At 41.6% G+C, this 22,635-nt stretch overlaps 1 protein-coding gene across 3 annotated transcripts; it reads left to right on the top strand.

Annotated features, from left to right (window-relative positions):
• Positions 1-1,664: 1,664 nt before the first annotated feature.
• adrb3a (adrenoceptor beta 3a) lies at positions 1,665-21,251 on the top strand. Of its 3 annotated transcripts, none has more exons than XM_042101062.1 (3): positions 1,665-2,118; positions 2,333-3,760; positions 19,818-21,251. In XM_042101062.1, the coding sequence occupies exons 2-3, from the start codon at positions 2,424-2,426 to the stop codon at positions 19,843-19,845; spliced, it is 1,365 nt and encodes a 454-aa protein (XP_041956996.1). In that variant the 5' UTR covers positions 1,665-2,118; positions 2,333-2,423; the 3' UTR covers positions 19,846-21,251. The 3 variants fall into 3 exon arrangements, with proteins under 3 accessions (XP_041956996.1, XP_041956994.1, XP_041956995.1); XM_042101060.1 differs by having other exon boundaries at positions 2,221-3,760; XM_042101061.1 differs by having other exon boundaries at positions 1,665-3,760.
• The last annotated feature ends 1,384 nt before the right edge of the window (positions 21,252-22,635 follow it).

Here is a 22,635-nt window from a genome sequence, read left to right as displayed (position 1 = left end):
CTTGCATCGGCCTTAGTCTCCTTGATGAAAATCTAATAAGGTCCCCGTGTCACATATTTTCAGGGGCCAAATTAAATCCAGGAGGGATGGCATGTTTCTGTAAATGCTTAAATCCAGTATTCTGATTCACTGGTCCCAAGTCTTCACGCATGTTACATTCTTTACCCTGCCAGTTGAGAAAGTAATAGAATTTTTGTGTCCCAAGGAGACCCAAGACGAACTCATAGCTTCTCAAACATGAACTGTTTTGTCCGAAAATAGCATTCGCTTAATCTGATAAGCGAGGCCTCCTGCATTTGAACCTGCATGGGCCCAGTGGTAGAATAAATCAAAGGTCATGAGTAAATAAAATTGCATGGTCTATGATCATAAACTGGATGAGAAAATTGACCAAACCCAGCATGTGTGGACTTAAATAGCTGCTTCCTAAACGCAGGCTTGTTCTGTTAACAAAAATATTCTGATTTAGTAAAGAATTGTTACAACAACATGTTGACAATATGAGGACAGGATAAATACTGCATCTGTGTTCCCTTATGAATAGAATAAATTATCATAAAAGGGGCTGTGCTTCCAAAGATCACACATACTGCATCCTCTTGGCTAGTAGACTAGCAGAGAGAGGACATTAGAAAATCACAGGCCGAAGACAAGGGACTCGGGGGGGGGAAGGAAATAGTTGATGACAGACCCAGTGGGTCACCCCATGAGCATGGCGGTGGTGTGGCATGCCTGGCATTCGTGAGTGATTGTTCTTCCTCATTGTGCCCGGGTTAGCGTGAGTGGAGTCCCGATAAGCATCTATTATTTTTAGAGCTGGTGTGCAGGGCCTGAGGGCGGGCGCTGGCTTCCTGTGTGGGTTGTGGGGTGTCTTAACACTCAGCAGCTCAGGAGATAGAGAGCGCCCGCAATCAAGGAAACTGCCCATAAACACGTTTAGTGGCCGCCGGCCCACATGAGTCCTGTATCTCCCTCTGCGGCACTCATTAGAAACGAGGGAGGCAAGTTTTCTTATTTCTGGCTCTTTCTTGTAAAATGGTTCGAAATGACTCAAACACCCATGTAAAGCTTATGAGCATTAGGCTACCAGTGATGGCTAACTATGCGGTGATGGACAGACAGATCCCTTGATAGGAGCCGTGCTTACTGTCAGCATGTATGGGTGACTGTGGATCCCTGGAATGTGTTACATAATTCCTTTGGGCATCTGCATGGTTGAGAGATAGGTATCTGGGCAGCCATTGGTGAACAAGTTCATCCAGTTATGGATACTATCGGCTGGAAGTCCGGGGTTAACAGCCGAACAATGCCGACACTGCTACTGGAGCAAAAAGTCTGTATACCATAGAAATCTGAACCTTTACCACCTGTTTGTCACAGCTGCGTAAACAATTTATCTGGCAAAACATGAAGTATGTTATAGAGCCACAGAGGTTTTGCTGGTTTACCCGTTTAAAGAAAAAAAAAGATTAACTAAAAAAGCAAATAGACATTGAATGTGGAAGAGCGCAAATGGCCACACATTCACTGTGAGCCCCTATCTATCTCTCAAAGGCAGTCCCACAGCACGGGCACACATTGGGGCTCCTCCCCTCAGCTTGTGCGATTAAAATCAGAGTCCAGGCTAAACTCTGTATGTGCGTGTGTGTGTGTGAGAGAGAGGAACACAGCGAGAGAGACAGAGAGAGAGAGAGAGAGAGAGAGAGAGAGATAGCGAGGGAGTGAGGGAGAGAGGGAGGGAGACAGTTAGAGAAGAAGGCTGCACTGGCTCCAAACCCTCCCAGGTTCTCTCCTCCGTCACAGCTTCAAGCTCTCTGTCACTGGCAGAGGCAGCAGCCACGCGTGGATTACAGACCTTTGCGCATTTCACCCAACTTTGCACATCAGGACTGCAATGACAGGATAGACTTCTGATTTCTATGCCTTTCACTGAGATGCAAAGAGAACTGGAAACATTTGACTGGACTGAGCCTCCAAAAAAGGATTTTTGCAATGTTTTTCTACCATCTGGGTGGACATTTTAAGTTCAAGATATGATATGGAAAACATGTTGCTTTTGAAAACAGAAGAAGAACTCTTTTCTTGGTCTTCATTGACCCTCGGATCATTGATGGAAAGGTAAAAACAACTTTTTTTTAGGTATTGAGGCACTGATCGGAGTTAGAGTTCTTTTACTATCAGGTTCTTTAATAACAACATATTTTTAACATCTTCTTACAGCCTCTGAGGAGCAGACGTGGGAATTGATTTTTGGAACATGTCAGAGTTAGAGAGAGCTAAAGTCCATGTTCACAAAGATGAATACAAGGAATGTTGCTTTTCTTCTCTTTAGGGTTTTGTCAGTTGTGACACGTCAGTTGTGAAAGGCTACTCTTATACTGCATATTATTCAAATTGGGCCAGCGGCGTTGCCTCTGAACAATATGAATGGAACCAACGCTACGAGTCCCTATCAGGAGGCTTCCGGCCCCTGGCTTTTGGTGCTCATGGTGTTCATCATCATGATCATTGTACTGGGCAACCTGCTGGTCATCATTGCCATTGCACGCACCTCCCAGCTCCAGACAATGACCAATATCTTCATCATGTCTCTGGCCTGTGCTGACCTCATCATGGGGGTGCTGGTGGTGCCTCTAGGGGCCACCATTGTGGTGACGGGGGAGTGGCAACCCAACAGTAATACGGCCTGCGAGCTGTGGACATCGGTGGATGTGCTATGCGTGACAGCCAGCATCGAGACGTTGTGCGTGATCGCCGTGGACCGTTACATCGCCATCACGCACCCGCTGCGCCACAAGGTCCTGTTGAATAAGTGGCGGGCTCGGCTGATCGTGTGCTTGGTGTGGGTGCTGTCGGCGCTCATCTCCTTCGTGCCTATCATGAACCAGTACTGGCGCGCGGTGGGTGACGAAGAAGCCAAGCAGTGCTACGACGACCCGAAATGCTGCGACTTTGTCACCAACATGCCCTACGCCATCAGCTCGTCCGTGGTGTCCTTCTACATCCCGCTGCTTATCATGATCTTCGTGTACGCCCGCGTCTTCCTCATCGCCACGCGCCAGGTGCAGCTCATCGACAAGAGCCGCCAGCGCTTCCAGAACGAGTGGATGACCCGGCAGCAGCAGCCCAATCTCCATGGAAACAACAACTTACCGGGAGGAGGAGGGTGCAGCGGCGCTGGTGGTGGGAACGGTGGTGGCGGCTCTAACCCCAAACGGAAGAGCTCGCGGCGGCGGCCATCGCGGCTGACCGTGGTCAAGGAACACAAGGCCTTGAAGACGCTGGGCATCATCATGGGCACGTTCACCCTCTGCTGGCTGCCCTTCTTCGTGGCCAACATCATCAACAACGTGTTTGACCGGAACGTGCCCACCAAGTGGGTCTTCCGCCTACTGAACTGGCTGGGTTACATCAACTCGGGACTCAACCCCATCATCTACTGCCGGAGCCCGGAGTTCCGCATCGCCTTCAAGAGCCTCCTGGGCTGCCCGTGGCTGCCCACGCCCAGCATGAACTCCCTGTACAAGGAGCTGAGGACTCGCTGCCCGTGCTTCCTGGGTTCGGCTGAGGCCGGCATGGCCGGCTCGTTCCAGAAGGCGCCCTCGGTGGCGGCACCGGGGCCCGAGTGCCAGGGCATCGAGGGTAATGAGAGCCTTCATAGCAGCCAGAGCAGCTACCGGAGCGAAGAGCTTTCGCCAGGAGCACCGCACTCCAACGGAAGCACGCACTTCAGCGAATTCTCCGAGCCGGAGACTGAATTGTAAGTCCATTTTCAAAATGTTACTTCTCAAGTTCCCTCCTCACTCATCTAATGTCGACTCACTTCATATCTCTGAAGTTATTTTGAGGGCTTCCATATGGCTACATTAGAAACTCAGCTGGCCATGAAGGTAAATCATTTTTCATTCAAGCAAGCCAAAATAAAACACAGTGGCAGCCAGTGTGCAGGACACAGGATGGTTATAGGATGCACAACATCCTATTCAGTGACTTCATCTTGGGCTTTCCGCTCAGTTGCACAGACAGAGTGGTCTCTGTAGAGCATGTCTGTGGGAACCGCGCAATGCACTTAACAGGTAATGTTTCCCACACAGTGCCCATTTTTTGCCGTATATGCCCATATAACTGGAGCAAAAGCACAACCGCCACTCCACGTTACACATTTTTCATTCTCTCCGGAGCCTTTTAAAATAGAGGATGACATATGCAGTGTAACATGTGAAACATGGCAGTCTCAGATTACTCAAGGTCTAGCCTTCTCTTTATACTCCCTCATGTGTGGTAGATGGTGCATAGACTTTCAAACATATTGACAGTCTGCTAAAGCAGAGCCTGCTAAGTCTCAGACACCCAACTGAAAATGTGTGAAGCCGACATTTCGTTGTTGTATCTGAAGCCCTAAATCTACCCTCTCAATTGATATTGTTGATAACAGCGATGCACGCAGAATAAATCTCAGCAAAATAACTGGCTTGGTAATGGCACCATTTTTTTAAATTCACTTATAAAAACCTCAGAACACATTATTTGTGAAGATTACCAAAATAAAAATGACTGCTCACAAGCTGAGATAAAAAAAAATATGACTCAAAACTTGCTTCATTTTTGAGCTTATTGAAAGCAAAGACAATACACACATCTGGAGAACAAGTAATTATCTGAATCAGGCCTAGTGCATTACTGTGATTCTGACTGTGAGCTGTAAAATCGATTCAGAGAATAAATGTAGCTTGACTGCTGAGATGCCCCACTGTACACACACAATGAGGAGTGCTGGTAAAGGTTAAGCAAACCAGAAGTCAAAATATACCGCCAGCGAGCTCCTTATTACTGTACATAAATGGGAGCTGTGTTTTAGACAAAATATACATAGGCAGATGCAATAACGCCAAGTAATGATCATTCTTTCCCCATTAGAAATGGTGAGAGAAAAATGTTGGTTGGCAAAAAACTAAGCAGTCCTGCACAAAATACCAGACGAGACTTAAAGGGAAGTATTTTTAATCACCACTGGAATACTCAACTATATGGTTGGATATCCTTTAATTCCGTAGATGTCTTGTCAAGATGTGCATTTTCGGTCTACAGTCTGAGTGACTGTGTGATGTAGTAGTACTACTAAGATGAACAGCTGGCTAAAATATGGATCAAAACAAAGTCTATGTCCTGGAAAAAGACTTTTAGCCTCTACTTTCTTGGAAAAGTGGTTTTACAGAAGTTTTTGCCACAGCTGAGTGTGTGTGTGTGTGTGTGTGTGTGTGTGTGTGTGTGCGTGCACAGCGCATGCACTATGGCCTAACCCTAGGGACATTCTCTGTGAGGTACTGCCTACTGCCCTTGATCTAATGGAAACAATGCTCACACACACACACACACACACACACACACACAAATGTAGTCTGTGTGGAAAACCTTACGTCTGTCCTCTGTATTTTAACAGCATGTGTGAACTGAGTAGGGATTTAGACTTTTCTCTCTTTGCAATGTCATTCCGGACTAACAGATTGCTTAATGCATGGCATATAATTGTTACAGAATTTAGAGATTTTTGTAAGGCCAAGAGAAATGACCACTATGCAACATATTGCATCCAACCATGTCTTTCTCATGTGCACAATCACATTTTATTGCACAGGGTCGTTCAAATGATGTCATAATATCTCTTTTGGACCTCATCAGCAAACAGCTCCACCAATTTCCGCTCTTTCAGATCCACAAATTGCAAAATAATTCATTTCAAACCTCAAAGATTATCCAATAACTCTTTTCTCTGTAATATGTTACCTGCATAGGGCTGAATCCACTGTCATAATATATATATATATATATAGAAAACAGATGTTTGTTTTTAAGGTAATAATAATACTAAATTATGTGGTAATGCAAGGCAAGGGTCATTTCCTCCTCTGCAAGCCGCAGGCTGGAGTAGGCTGTTTGAGGTCTCAAGAGGTGACAGGAAATTGAAGAGGTCACCGTTGCTATTTATTTGTGTAAAGTACGAATTATACAGTCTATTGGGTCCAGAAAAGTAGCACTTTTTATGGCACAGCAGCAAGACAATAATAGACATGGTAACTGTACTGTCCCTCTGGTTATTTGACTTTATTGACATTCATACAATTAAATGATAGGGTTTACAGAGCAGATAAAGATGGTTTGGTTACTGTATGTGAAGTGTAATGAGTGATGCATTGTGGGATGCGTGTCATATTTTATTAAGATAATACTTAGACTTTTGCCACTGCCGTTGTACCAGCTAAGCACCTTCACAGATAAAAGAAATGTTCTCTTTCAGACCAAATTTAGCAAGGGCTTGACCCCTTGTGTTGTAGTGAAGCCCCTTTCCCCAGCAGAAATGAATGGGCTGTTTGTGGCCATGGCTTAGTAACTGTGGTGGGAGGCGAACAGGGTTTGTGTGTGTTGGAGGGGCCCTCGGCTGCCTTGCTCAACACCCACCGTAGCTGATAAAGCCTTTATCACCACGGCGCAAGACTTCCGCTTACCATGAGAGCCTGTTTACCACCAAAACAGAGAAGAGCGGCTATCACGAGAGCGTGAAAAAGGGCTGCTTACACCAACCACACAGTAAAACTTGTTTGTGTGCTCGTTGTCCAGAATGTCACGCTTGTGATCGCACGTGGCCTGGATCCGATTCTGGAGCTGTGAGCATTTGCGCCCTCATTAAAATGCTGCCAAAGGAAAGTGATATTGATTGATTGATTGATTGATTGATTGATTGATTGATATGGAGCTACTTTAGCAGGTTCCCAGAGGTTGTCTTGGAGTACAATGCAAGCAGAGCTTGTATTGTACTAAAGAAATAAGGGATTACTCAGAGGGCAAATTAGATTTTTCTGTCAGGATTTGCTGAATCATTCACTAAGCAAATGAATACTTGCCCTCAGTAGCATTGTAACCACCATTATTGATACAGGGAGGTAGTCCAGGAGGTTACTTATTTTGTAATAATTGCACACTAAACATATGTTTGTTGAATGCTCATGTATATACTGAATAAGTACAGGTAGGTGCAGTACAAATATGAAATATGTAGAGTGGTTACCTTGCATTAAAGTTAAAGTTGACTGATGTTTTTAGCAGATGTTTTTATCCAAAGCGACACATACAGAAAAACAGGGCATCGTTAGGTTACTCCTTCTATGGAGGTTCAGGGTCAGATGGATTCTTTACAAAGGCACATTCCTCATGCTCATTTGCATACTACAAAGACTGTTTACAGTGAGCAAAATCCAGACGTTTCACTTTTGATGATTGACCTTAATCAACAAATGCTTTTCACCTCTCAGAAACAGAACAGAAATAGTTCATTAAATGGGCACATCAAACTCTTGTGAGAAAATTATAATAATGCTACAATTACAAAAAGAAAAGACCCTCTAGAGGAAATTCAAAAAGACATATTACAAGCAAAAGTGACTATGTAATGACGCAGGCATGTATTTTGACATGGTCCATTAGAAAGTAAACCGTAAGTGATTTAATCATTTTGAGCACTCTTTAGTGCAGGTTTTACTCATTGTATACTGGAATACCAGCATCTAAATGAACCAACATTAAATACAACATTTTTCTGTGAGAGGTATATTTCTCTTCCATTTGTTTTGATCCACTTACAGTACACGTCTTTTCCATTACTGCTGTCTCTTCTGCAGTGATAAAATGCCTGTTGATTTAATACCTGCAGATTTGCAGGAATCCGACCTGCCAAAGGTGTTGAACCATTTTAGCTGAACCAAGTCAAAATTGAGTGGAGCTAAGATGCAAAATCAGCCATATTTATCTCATCTTGTGTGCCTTCATAGTGGCCTTTGTAGTGTCTCAAAATATCAAACAAGCAAGTCTAAACAGAGCCTTTCTCTACTTGATAAGGTCTATGGACAATCTCAAAGTGTAAAATTGAATTGTATTAAAAAAAAATGTATGCGTAAATTAGCCAGCTGTGTACTTCTTAATGTCCATCTTAACATTTCTCTGAATTCCATGTGCAGTTATCCAAACAGACCACAGTGGGGGAGTGCAGGGAGTGTGTATTTGATTCAGGTATGCCTCTGAGGCTGGGCACGTTTGCCCACATGATCCGCATTAAACAGCACCTCACGTTGTGACGGCATGGTGTGGCTGGGGAAGGGGAGCGAAGACGAGAGCAGAGCGGGCAGGAGTGTGTGTGTGTGTGAGAAAGCTGGAGTGGGTGTGCAGGGCACAGCAGAGTGGCTGTGAAGACCGAGAGAGTAAACAATGAGGTAATCCTCATTCCAGGATATTAACTCAATATGGAAACTGATCATCGGTCTCCACATATAGGCTCTCTAGAACAGCTATAGGATTGTGGTCAGAAATTGGCAACTTGTGTGCTATAAGCCAACGGGATAATTTGATGCAGGTCCTTACCTTTTCCTCCTCTCTCTTTTCCCCTTTCTCTCTCTCTCTGTCTCTCTCAGTCGTTCTCTCTCTCTCTCTCTCTCTCTCTCTCTCTCTCTCCGTGTTTTCTCCCTGTACTGTTATTGTTCCCATCTTGAAATAGCTCTCTGCTTGACCACCACATCAGTGTGCTCTTGATAACTAGATCAATGTGGCTTGAAACATTTCAGTCTTCCTTAAAAGGAACACAACACCCTCTCGACACCCATGATTTACTTGGGGAAAGGATGCGACGAGGACAGGCAGGGAGCACGCACTCCATACACTGGACCGTGGCTAGACAGCTGGAGGTGGATATAAAGAGACGTTAGCAGCTGGAGGCAAGGCTTGGGGGTGGGTGGAGTAGGGGGGCTTGGGCAGACCACCCTCCCTGTTTGTTAGGCAGGGACGAGGCAGCATGTGCTTTATATTATAAACCTAAGTCAGTGGACAAGCGGTTGCACCCCTCCTGGTCACTCTGGCTGTGGAGCAGCTAAGTCTGTTCTATTAGAAAGAGAGCCAAAGAGTAAGCCAATGAGCAGGAGTAATCAGTTCATATTGAATAAGTAGATGGTGTGCAGATAAGAGGACCGCTTCCTCTCCCCTTGAGAGGGCCATTCTTACTTTGGGTTTTGGACATGCAACACTGCACTCAGACACATTGCAAACACACAACATCCATGCATTACTGATGACTGACTTTGACCCACCTCACACTGTTTGTTTGTTATTTGGTTAGTTTGGTTAATACATCTATATTTACAGTGCATGAAAATGCACTGTTCTGTTATCCGAAGTCTTCTTCTTCTTCTTCTTCCCACCAAATTTCTGCGTCTAATTCAGCTTTAACCGTTTAACGTAGAAACTTTGTTCAAACTTTGTAACGTAGGTCTTGAAAAGGACACTTGAGGAAAGTATTTTTCATTTTTGTAAACTTTATACTTTTTGAGATATTAACAAAAAACAAGCTTAATTTTCCCCATAGACTTTGCATTAGCACTATGACATCACAATGGACTAATTAACTTGATTTGCACCTGTATCATCTTCCAGCTGCTCAACAAGGACCCATCAAAGGGCCAGTTAAAATGATTGCACCTGTATCAACTGTTTTCTGCTTAACTAGGCCAACTCTCTCTGTGTCTCTCCATTCTACAAGGATATAAGACACATTCCATCCAACTTTCTATTCATTCATCCTCTTCAAACCATTCACTCATCCACCCATTAAACTATCCATCAACATCCATTAAACAATCTGCCTATAAACATCCATTAAACTTTCTGTCTATCAACATCCATTACACTATCTACATTCAACTTTTAAACTATATACTGTCTCAGGCTTTAAGCATACAATCTGGCTCTCTTAAGACTACTATTTCCTCTGCCCACAACTGTTTCAAAATAAATGTCCTCACTGCAATAATTCACTATTAAATAATTTAACTATTTAAACTACTCAACTATTTAACTGTTCAGCCATTTCAACTGTCAGTTGTTATCAACTATAACTGCCAACTGTTTCCAAATAAAAGTTTGTTTGGCACTTTATGTTAATATACAGTATGTTTATATTTTCATGCACTGGTAATTTCCTCGAAATTACATTTTCTAGTTTAGTTAAAGATCCAACCTCTCGACACCCTCTTTTGTTGTGGCCTTACCCCTAGCTCATAACAATTGGCAATTGATACAGATGTATTTTGATTAATGGTGTTTCTTCAGCAGTTTAGATACTGTTGTCATAACTTGTCTGGGACAAATAAGATAATGACACTTGGTCTCTAGTCCAGAGGAAGGTAATGGGAAAAAAGGAGATATGCAAACACTATCAGTACATTCCTGACACAAAATGGCCACTCACTGTACTCATCGTCTTGCTTTGTGACTAAGGCCGAGGGAGCAATCAATGGGATAATGGGGAGATCAAACGATGAAGTCAGAGGGAGAGCGGTTCAGATGATGAACAACTGTTTCCCTGGTTGAGACAGATAGCAAGTCGTTAGGTTAAGTGAAAATAGGAGCTCTGTTGAGAATTGGGGCCAGCGGGTCGTTTGTTTTGGAGCCGTGCTGCGTTCACAGACCCCATCTCGCTGCGTAATGATTGAGAGGTCTGTAAAACAGCTGGAGAATAATAAGGCATGCTGTTTCTAGCACTGCCATGCACGCAGAGAGCAGAAAATACTTCCAAAACATCGAGGGAAAACTGCAGCTGTGGGGACAAGTCGAGATCCTTGAGCTGTTGGCACAGCATGCATCATGCAAAAGATCTGTATAGGTCCCACCTGACAGAAGGGGAAAAAAGATCAGTCATTTCAAATAGAGTTTGAATTACTCTTTATGGGAGTGAGAGGAACAATACATGTAGGCAGGGTCATTGGTCAGCTTAGTCCAAATGCCTCTCACTCTACAGTCACTGGTGGGTGTGGTGTAAGATGCAGGCCAGGCTTTCTTAACCTGTTGAGGAGTGAATTATTTTCCTGGTTCCTTCTAGAATTCTATGCAAATGATCTATAGTTTCAGTGTTCTTTATACAGTCTATGCATAAATCTCTGAGGGTTGCACCATAATGCAGAACTCTCGGTTTGCGAACATTCTACATTCATTCTTGCGAACATATTTGTGACCGTACTCCTCAAGTTGTAAAGTAAAGTTTAAAGTTGTAAAGTTTTTGCAAGGGCGAACTTGAGCAAATCATTTTTGTTTTGTTTTGCTTGAGATGACAAGGAGTCAAAGTCAAAGAGGGGCAATTCAAAGGGAACATGTTGCAGGAGACAGAAAGATTCATTTTCTGTGAGAAGAATCTCGGTATGCAACTGACACCGACATCAACATGGGCTGTAGCCTGCTGCTTCTGTCACGTATGCACTTAGAGGAAAGTGGGATATGTAAGGGAGGAGTGTTTTGTTTTCCTCTCCCCACATTATTCTGTGTTGCCACTGTTTGTCTCTGGAACATAACAACTGTTTCTGTTGAAAATGATGGGTTCCTAAAAAGCAAATGTTTTGTTTAAAAAAATAGTTGTTTAGTCTGTAGCAGTATTCTAAAGAAGGGTGAGGATAAGCAGTGAGCACTTGATGACGCAAAGAGATATCAATTACCAAATATATGCTCAGTGTTAATGGATGGGTCATAAGTCATGAGGAGCAACCAAATATACAAGTTAAGCTTATTCCATCACAGAAAATAAGATTTCAGTAGTGGGAGGGGAGGGCCAATTAGCCTTGTCTAATTTGATCTACAGTATGTTGACATTGTGCATTGTAAGTCATAGAAGAATGTTTTGTAAAGAGGGTGATAAAACTGAAATACAATCAGTGTATTTGAGGCTGGGGGGCTTTCTCATGCAAAGCATCATGGGTTTATGTAAAAGTCCAAGGAGACAGCTGCTTCGTGAATTCAAGTCCCATGCACTTGGGTGTAGATAGCAATAGTGCTGTAATCGCCCTCACATGGTTCTTTTTCATAGGGAGCTAGTGAACCCTCATACAATGATATATCAACCATATAAAAAGGAAAACAAACACCTTAGCCTACACACTGTACTGAACATACTCTGGCCAGTGTGTTGACCGGCCATCACAATTTAGTCCCATTCACTGACCAGCACATTTATCCTTTGCACTTCACTTCTCTTTGCTGTGCAACACTTGGTGTGTGGCTGGAATGCATGTAGTGGCATGGTTGTTTTCTGTTTTCTGTTTCGTTTGAGGCAGGCTGCCACCAGGTCGGGAACAGCACGGAGGCACACCCCTCAATTGCACTCTAGGGAGCGGGTGAAATCATGTTTCCCTGGGAGCAGGATTAGCCAAGCAGTGTCCCACATTAAATTCTCCCACACCGGATCAGGGGCAGAGGTTATCTATAACCTGGCCTGCACATTAGTGAAGGCATCAGATCCAAAGTAGTGTGTGTGTGTGTGTGTGTGTGTGTGTGGCTGTGTGTGTGTGTGTGTGTGTGTGTGTGTTTGTGTGTGTGTGTATGGGAGAGAGAGAAAGAGAGAGAGAGAGAGAGAGAGCATTTGTCTTTAGCAAAATTGTCGTAGAGGACAAATGCTTTACACATGGTCTGCATGGCACCATGCATTTCAATTCTGTCTGCCCAGAATCAACCACATTTGGATTTCTTGCTATGCTTGAATTTAGATCCTCTGTATGCTCTACATTTTGTAAAGCATTATCTTGACATGCTTGATTTCACCTCATAGACTATAAATATGAGAAAATGTCTTTAACTTGGCCAGATTGCACACTGCTTACCAGTGTTCGAATTATACAGTGAGCTTCGGTGGGTACAGCTATTTCGACTGGTGACGTCACTCTCCATTTTATATAGGCATGACATGATTTCACACTTGTGGTTTACAGTCACATTTCCTTCGAAATATAGGTCATATGGCCGTGGCTGGCTGGTCGACAAGTTAAAATAAACTAGTGTAATCATACTAGCAAGCACAATATACCTTTCACGTTAAGGGAAGGGTTGAATTTGGGTAAACACTATTTCAAGGTGCGTCCAGTAAAATTGCGCGCCACAGTCAAAACATATTTTCTGGTATAGCAGTGCAATGCAAACATGGACATGCATAGACCAATAGCACGGAAATGGCAAACATACTACTTAAATTTAAGACCCAGAATTGTTTACAGATGGGCCACAGAAAGTCTCCCGTTTAATAGCCACGTTCACCTAGCCTGCCTTTGGTTCATTTGATTCTTTTTTCTTGGATAGCTAAGCCTACCAAACGTCAAGCAAATAAAAAAATGACTTGTTCACGGTTGGAAAACAAATATCTTCACGTTATTTAGCCTAGGCATTTCATATAATGTAGCCTAGTGGATTGTGCGCCTGGTGTTCTATCACAAAACGTTTGTGAAGCAATACGCTTTTAAGAAAGGCTGATCTCTAATAATGGCAACAAAGAAAGACACAGGTCCATTTATTATTATATGTTCACCTAGCGTTTCAAACAAACTGCAGATAACGTTGCAATTATGGGTGTATGGGCATTTGCTTAAAAAAGGTTGAGAACCATCTACATGCGAAATTCCCTGAATATTACTGCAGGTTCCCTCTTGTTAAGACATTAAGAATGAAATTGCACAAAATTATAAATCGCCTCATTAAACCTCTCCCCGTGTCAGTATATCTATGGAACTTCTCCTATGGCGTGTGATTGTAGGCCTGATTTTTAGGCTAAGCTGCAGCGATGGTCGTGGCCGCTGAGTGGAAGGGAGACCTCCGGTTAAACCATTGCTACGCAATGTTTTTCTAAGGTTGGCTATCAATATGTTACAAAGGCAGTGAAATATTAGACAAATGTATTTGGCCACCGCTTGTCAATCCATTTAGGCGTTTGCAGCCTACACTGTGCATTTGTTTTAATTCGTCAGTATTATATCATAGCAAAGAACACAGTCTGAACGTACCAGATAAATGGTACAGCCCAATGGGGGTGAGGGTTTGAAAATCGTATTTCATTAGATTATACCAATTGTTGGTATGCGATGGTAATACATTTAATTACATGCAATATAGGATAACATTACATTTTATTACATTTTTTCAGTACCCCCCAAACTATTATTTTCACCCCATTTGGGAGGGTCCAGGTCTCATCTGGGAGTCGGACCCCCCCAATCCCCCCATAATTCGAACCATGCTGCTTACTATTATCTGACAGAAAAGTCAGAGAGTAAACAGAGGCACAAACAAGTTTCTAAAAATATGTTTTATCACTAATGTTTTATCATGGCTATGTTAAACTTTATTAACACCAGGATGTGAGAGAGTGTTATTCCTTCACTGGTGTTGTTGACACAGAACACAGGACTTTGGTAATATACAAAATCACATGAAGTTCCTTTTCCCACTGACTGTTGGCTCAGACATCACTGTGGTCATTCAGTCCGCTACACAGCGCATAAAACACACGACCACAAGCACTGAACAAGATCAGTTAGACACGAGGTCTGTTGGTGCCTCTAGCCAGTTGAAATGTGGGTAGCCCTGGGCCGTCCCCCGCCATGCCAGTGCGATCCTCATTACTGGTGATTTGCAGAAACATACAGACAAAATGAGGCATGTTCTCTCACCCTGTGAAGTGGACTGTACTGCACTCTTAAAACTAATGTGTTGAAAACAACACAATTTGTGTTGAAAACAACACAACTTCTGTTGTTTTTTAACACACCTCTGTGTCCAGATAGGGACAACACATTAATTTGAAGAGTGTGCTACTGTGGACTGTACTGTTTCAGTTTAGCCAAGGTTTTAGAAGGGCTTATAAGTGACCAGTTGAAATTTAGCAACATTTATTTAAATGTATATTAAGTGTATAAATTTAGCAACAAAAAAACATTTTAAATGATTTGCAATCAGGTTTTCGTAAAAAACACAGCACTGTTGGTCACTATTAAATGTAAAGTAATTCTCTATGCTGATGACTTCTCACTACTCATATCTGGTAGAAACATCTCTCAGATTCAACACACCCTTACTGATGAGTTGAGTAATGTAAGACAGTGGCTGCTAGACAATAGACTGGCATTACATGTGGGGAAATCAGAATGTATTTTATTTGGTACCAAACAAGATAAAAAAGGCACCTGAGTTAACAGTCACATATTTAGGTTTAACACTGGACCAGACTTTGACCGGTCATTCAGTTGCGGAGAAGCTATTAAATAAAAGTGCTTCCAAATTAAACATTTTGTACCGTAACACAAGGCAATTAGAGACAGAACAACATGATCCGTTTTATATTAGGTAAACCACCTAGGTATCATGTCACTTCTAATGATTTTAAGACAGTGGACTTTCTGCCTGTGAAACTAAGGGTTGAACAGCTAAAACTGAATCATATGTTTAACATTATCAATGGGGTAGCCCCTAAGTATTTGGGATCCCAAATTATAATGGTGCATACTCAACATACCCATGAAACAAGAGCAAGTGTTCGCTCCTGTAAGGTACCATCTGCAAAGACCGCGGCACGTAGCTCTTTCTTTTATACAGGGATTATGCTATGGAATAGCCTTCCATTTAATATTAAAATGGCAGAAACAAAAAGGGTTTTTAAACAAAGGGTTAGAGTTTTTCTGTGGAATAAAGTAGAGAATTAGGTGACTTAGGAATGTGATTTTATATGTGTATATGTGATATCTGTTGCATGTGTTTGTATGTCTTGTCCTCTTCCATCAGGGACCATGTTGGAAATAAGTGTTTTTACGCTTTTACATGTAATCCCTTGGATACCCCCTTTGTCTTCCTATATCCATAAATAAACCAAACCAAACCAAACCAAAAACTATGAAAGTGTTAAATGATTTCATAAGTGCTATTGACTAAAGAATATTGTGCTGCACTGTTCTTAGATCTTTCAAAGGCATTTATCACAGTTGACCACTCTGTCCTGTCTCAGAGATTGGTGGATATTGGAATGTCTTCAAAAGCTGTCAAATGGTTTGGCAACTACTTTGTAATGTAACAAAGGCAAAGTATCATTTTTATGCAGATGACACCATTTTGTATTGTTCTGCCTCATCCTTAGCAAGTGCCTGAGAAGACCTGCAATCTGCTTTTAACATTATTCAGAAGAATTTCAATAAATTCAGACTTGTACTAAACTCTGACAAAAATTATGTGCTTCTCTAAATTAAGGAACACAGACGGTGCTTGTTAGATTGTTACACTATGGGGGAAAAAAGTTAAATGAGTATCAGTCTACAAATATCTTGGTTTCTTCTTAGAAGAAAGTTTGTTCTTCAAGCATCATATAGAGTGTCTAACAAAAAAACTTAAAGTAAAGTTGGGTTTCTTTTATAGAAATTTACATTCATAAGAGAAAGAATCAAGCAAACATGCCAAAGAAGTAAACAGAAACAACTTAGACAAAGAAAACCAGCCAACATAATCCTGCAATTAATCTTATAACCGGGTCCTATAATAGCTCTTTCACATGCTCACTTTTTTAAAATCGTATTTCTTGTGGCAACCATTGTGTGTCAAAAATAGGTTTTGAATTTTACACCTAAAAAAGGAAAAAGTAAGCACATGAATTACATTGTAAACTTGGACCACTAAATCACCTCAGCAATGTATACGTTTGGGGAAAACACACAGAGCTGACATGTGTACTACCATGATTTAAGGGGAGTTTCCAAGCAACTGTTGGAAGAGGTGTGGTCCTGGAATATGTGTTTTTAGGTATTATGTAGTTGCATTATTAAATTGTGCAGTGCTGCTGTAAGGCTGAGAGGGGTTTTGCATTAGTGTGCATAGCATTAGCACCAGACCATGACATGGTCAATATTAACCGCCCTGAAAACAGGCAAGCATGGCTGGGCAAGGGGATCCCTGCTCACTGGAGTTTAGTTTTTACTGGCAGATTAGATATTAAGGCCTAGGGAGACCAAAATACGATGATTGTATGTCTAAAAGTAGAGGCTCTAAGCAAATTTTGACCAAATCCCTCATTGGAGAATTGGAATATAATGTTATCATGTGGCTACATTGTTTTTGGCTAAAGCTTGTAAGCAAGGTTGATTTGTTGTGACAATCCCCCTTAGTTCAAATCAGGGGGAGAGAAAATAATATAATTGCTAAAAAAGAACACTGATGATTTTTTTCTTTACAAGAAAGTCCATTTTAATTGAAATCAAGTTGAAAGACAAACATGCATTCTATTCCTGGCCTGGATTTGGTTGTTATGAGGGCATCGTGTCTGATGAGGGCATTGTGTCTAATGTGTTTTGACATAACATGTCTCAGGACATATTTAGTCCTTAAATGGTTATAATGTAAGTGCAGGTGTGGCCTGACACAATGTAGTGGGGACTAAATAGAAACTGGCCCTGTAAACACCAGTGAATGATGCCTGATTGCAGTGTATTTGTGGCGCCAAGTAGAGCAGATCAAAGTTAACAAAGGCCAAGGGGAGATAACCTGGGCGTCTTTTTTGGTGCATATGGCTAGGTGAGACAGAAGTTTCCGATACACTGTTGCACCTCAACCACAAGATCAAATACTTAAGGAAGGTTGCTTTGCTGATTTTGCATAGATAGCATCTTACATCTACACAAGGAAGACATTTAATGTAAACAAGCTGGGAAACTTGTTCGTTCATGGAATCAAAATGTCTTCGTTCATGAATTTCCAAGTAAGCAAGGGAAGAAATATAGTTAGCTACTACCACAAAAAGAAACAGTAAGATCAAGATCTAGTTGCATTAGCAGCTCCTTAATGCGGAGAAATGTTATATATGTGCCAGGTGGTTATAAGGCTCAGTGGCAAAAATGACGCCTTGATTAAAACATTTTAAGCTCATCAATCATTAAACCCGTTCTGTTTCATGTCTGACATCCCCTTGGAATCTATTGCTAAATAAATCTGATGCCAGAATATCTGTAGACAGGCAGACCCACAGTGCTGACCGCAATGTCAGACTCCCCTGAGAGACAAGCCCTCTGTAAACATTCAATAAAAACAAGTAAAAAATGTACCTGAATACACAAAAGCCCAGCAAGTGTCCCACTGACTACTGCACTGGTACAATAAAGTTGGGAAGCCAAAGACCTCACATCTTTTTCCTGCAATAAAAAATGGATGGAGCTAGCAAAGCTTGCCTTCAGTACAAACAAGATCCCACCTGTCTTTTACATTATACACCTCAGGACGTGATTTAAGCCTCAGAGTGAGGCCAAGTTTGAACATCACTTTGATTTCCAGTTTAAAAGGTGGATATGCAGTATCCACATGATCGCTTATGATGAAATGAAATCTATCCCTCCCTCATAATGATTCAAATAAACAGTGCATAGATTATGGAATGGAATCATGAAATGGATTATTTTGTTCGGTGTGATTGCCCTCCTCAATCACTGCTAAGGTATAGGCAGAGCGGCTGGCAGGTCTTGACCAGGCTGACTCTCCGCTCTTTGGATAATTTATCGGAGTCACTGTCGAGCAAAGCAACAGGGTCACTTACTGCAGTCTGTTTTTCCATTTTTGCTTTTTCCTTTTCCCTCAGATAGCACTTTAAATGGTCTGCATTGTTTATATGTTCCTGTAGAGACATGTACAGTACAGTCGATAGGATCAGAATCTTAGGCATTTTGGGTAAGAGAGAGAGAACAAAGAGATTGAAAATGTTTTCGGAAGCATAACCAGTGCAGCAGTCAGTTCACTTCCCGACTGCCTTTAAGGTCTGGACAATGAACATGAATCCATCTTGAAGACAAATACGTCAGCACGGCAAAACACACCTACATGGATTTGTTAAGGTTATCTCCCACAATAGGACAATCATGACATGGGCATGGAGTGACATAGGGAATACATATCTGCATTTGGTATATGTATCCATTGCAAGTAACCCCAACAAATGTTGCAGATGTGTTGTATGCCCCCACACAGTGTAGAAACCCTGGAGAAGCAGATTGAGATATTTGCTGTGTCTACCAAGTAGAGCTAAAAAATGCCCCCCTAATGAAGCAGTTGGCCTTAGTAATGGAATGTTTTCATTACAAGACCATATGTTTGATTCCAAACATCATTGACAAGCCATGTGAGCTGGGAAGACAGACAGCTAAAGAGATCATAAGGAAACACAGATAGAGGGACTGTCCTAGAAATGAAGAGTTCCTTGTGTGTGTACTGTATGTGTGTGTGTGTGTGTCTGTCTGTGTGTTTGTGTGTGTGTGTGTGCATGCGTATGTGTGCGTGCATGCGTCTTTGTGTCTGTGCTGGTGATTTAATTCTGTGAGACAAAGCTGACCTGTCAGGACGGTTGGATCCCAGTAGTGCACATTCCATTGTTATACCCTGCTGAAAACACTTTTTCCATCAAATCAGGGCTCTTTCCTTCTCTCTGTAGTTACAAGGAAGTATTTTCTTTAAGAAATGTCACAGAAGTAGACAGGCAAGCTAGCTTTCCATTAGTGAATTAGCTGTTCTAGTCCCTAAAGAATTTATCTTAAATATAATACTTAAATATATTTCTTGTGATAAACATTAAATACATTTCACGGCTGACAAATCCCCTGTCTCACAATACACCATGGCAATCATCAGGTTCACAAATACTTGATTCAAAACAAAGACCTATACCTTGTAAAATAAGGTCAAAGAATAATCAGATTATTGTAGAACTGATTAGGCTGTGAAAATCAACCGTTAATAGTAAATGCACTTCAACATTTGTGTTTGCCAATGCATCATCATCATGTTTTGATATTAATATTATTAATCCATTATATTAAGTATATAATAAATTATATTAACCAATTGTTGCTTCCATAGCCCAATCAGTTTTAAAGTAGTTATTAAAATATGGTATGAGTTAATTCAAATGACATTGCTGAGTAAAATGTTTTTTTTTCTTTCTGTGTTTCCAGTTTCACTCTACAGGAGAAAGATGGATGAGAGACAACGGTGACACCCACACTCTGACAAATGAAAGCTCTGGTGTCTTCAGAGGATGTCAGGAGCACACAGCACCAGAGAGGGCTGAAGGCATTGGGCCAGAGACTGATCATAAAGGCGTCTCGGAAACACCAGTCCCAGACTAGACAAAATATACAACCAAAACAACAACAACAACAACAAGAGGTCAGATGCTACCTCTTGGGCCATCACAGTCAGGGGAGCAGGTTCCACAGGTAACTCGGATCAGACCAGTTGAACTGGAGTTGTGGTCTCCACTGCTTGGCGCTCATATGGACGTCAGGCATAGATGAGTGAACTGACCAGTCATGACATCCTTGGAATATCTGGGCCACTAAAGTCATCCCCATCCCTAGCCAAGAGCCCATCATTCCATCCCCAAACACAACTGTATGTTAGGATGTATTCTTTCAAAACACATAAATGGATGCCTGTATACCATAAGAAATTCACAGCAACAATTCAATGTGGATATTTAAATACATTTAAACACATCTGGTACAGTGTACATGTATATGAAAAAAATGGTAGAAGTTCAAATTAGATTTTTGTATTTTCTGTTGTTGTGTTAAGTTATTTTGTTTTATTTATTATATAATTTCCCAATCTGTGGATGTAAATTTTAAAGAATGCTGCAGGAATAGAGTTCTTTTTTTTGTGCCGTCAGTCCAGCTTGTAGCACACTTTACTTTTTCTAAAGTATAAGCTAAATCCTGCAGCACTGCTTTCTGTATAAACTGCCCAAATCCCATATGATCTCATAGTAAGTGTGAGACACATGCAGTAGAGAACTGGGAGAGAACTGTCTGACATTAGGCAAAATCTTCACAAGACTGACATGCTTTAAAGTAACCTCATTTATTGACATCTTGAATGTCTCTGTGAGTAAAAAAAAAAAAAAATATATATATATACATATAATGTGAATTACCATCTAAATAATTTTCAGTTCAGTGTAAAGGCAGTTTATGCCTGTCCCGGACACTGCCAAAACATGTCCAAATACTTCACTGAAAACCAGTAACAGTCATAAAATATTCCTGATATTCTTTGGACTGATTCTTTCAAGAATAGATCAGAAGCTGAAAAACAATATTCCAGATTCATGTTTCAGGGTGTGCAGAGATCAGATCAGATCTTCTACTTCTTATCCTCATCTTTTGAGATGATCCATTTATGTTGCTGCTACAAATACCTTTCTTTGTCCTTTTACAACCTACTCAAAGCTTGTGAGCATAATATCTTGTATCATCATCCTTCGTTCCTCACCATTTTTGAGCATTAGCCTCCCGGATCTGTATATAATGATGTAGAGAAATGTCACGCACAATTTTTCTTGTTTTTGTTTCTTGTTTTTTTATTATTAAAAATGTCTTCATGGTGAATACTCATGTGTCATGTAAATGCTTTGAGGTTGACACTAGTACTCAGGCTGGGGGCGGGGGAGTGGGTGGTCTAGCTAGTCTACCTGTCTGAAGAGTTAAGCTGATTAGAGTTGAGTGAATGGCTGGAGCAAATGTGTCACTTTTGTTTCTGAAGCCAAAATTATTATCCAGTTATAAAAATATCAGAAGCACACATATATCCCTAGCATTTTCCTTCCCTGAAATCACTGCCATTTAGGTTTATAACCTATAATAAATGTAAATTCAAACTAGTACACAAGATTTTCCAGAAACAAGAGAGAAATATGTCATTAGCACAAGGGTAGTGCTGTGTGTTTAGACTGAGTTTGTGTGTGTATGTGTATGTGTGTGTGTGTGGGTGCGTGGGTGGGAGGGACATTAGCCTACCGGTATTATGTGTGTTTGTGTGTGTGTGCGTGCATGCATGTGTAGGCTACTTTCCAGATTTTGTAGTGCTTCAACTGATGTCTACACACTGTGACTGTGAAATCAGGCTTTCAAAGAACATGGACCAGAACCCTGCCAATGACAAAACGTGTGCTTCTTAGAGGACTACGACTTCTTGGGAAATTAGCTCATTCATCATCTACTCCAGAGTTGTAAAAGAGGCTTACATAGAGCTGTATAGAGAGAGTTTGGCCAACTAGGAAATCGAATGGGAACCATGTTGGATCTGTAAGGGCCTTTTATTTATTGACAAACGTTGATGATAACATGCCTGTTATAGAGTTATCTGACATTGGTAACCAACATGACGGAGTTGGCCAAACTCTCTCTATGTACAGCTCTGGGCCTACATACCTTTCCCCTCTCTGATCGTGTAATAACCCAGTGTGATACCATTAGCCTAGCTAAACATAATTCACTGGAAGTGGGCTACACCAGCTAGCCTACAGCTAGCCTATGACTAAAAGAGAGCTGTAGACAAACTGGTGTAGCACACTCCCAGTAAATTATGCTAAGCTAAGATAATGGTATCATACTGGGTTGCACATATGAGAAGAGAATTATGTATCCTGTTGTCTAAGGTAGATGACAAATAAGCAAACAGTTGCTGTGTACCTTGACATTAAACCCTGCTGCCTCTTCGCCCAGTTCAGCAGAGGTGCCCTCATCACCTGACACCATCGACAGTAGGCTATGTCAAAGATCACCTCTTCATTGTTGAACCACACATTAGGCTCGTCATAATGACTTGTCCATCTAATTTGCAACAGCTTCTTGAGGAAAGGGCAGCTGTATTTCTGTGTGACATAATGGTATTTTGGCACAAAGTTCAATTTCAATAGCATGCACAACAGCTTAATGTGGTTGGTGGTTACAACAGTGAATGTAAGGAGTGCATTCACCAAGCTGTCTTTGC

The sequence above is a fragment of the Alosa sapidissima genome, chromosome 8, assembly GCF_018492685.1.
Source record: "Alosa sapidissima isolate fAloSap1 chromosome 8, fAloSap1.pri, whole genome shotgun sequence".
Lineage (NCBI taxonomy): Eukaryota > Metazoa > Chordata > Actinopteri > Clupeiformes > Clupeidae > Alosa > Alosa sapidissima.
The sequence above is the reverse complement of the archived record's forward strand: the minus strand, read 5'-3'. Positions and strand labels throughout refer to the sequence as shown.

Coding starts and splice junctions, on each gene's coding strand:
- adrb3a (XM_042101062.1), top strand. CDS start 2,424: ATGAATGGAACCAACGCTACGAGTCCCTATCAGGAGGCTTCCGGCCCC. Junction 3,761..19,817: donor TCCGAGCCGGAGACTGAATT/GTAAGTCCATTT, acceptor CTGTGTTTCCAG/TTTCACTCTACAGGAGAAAG.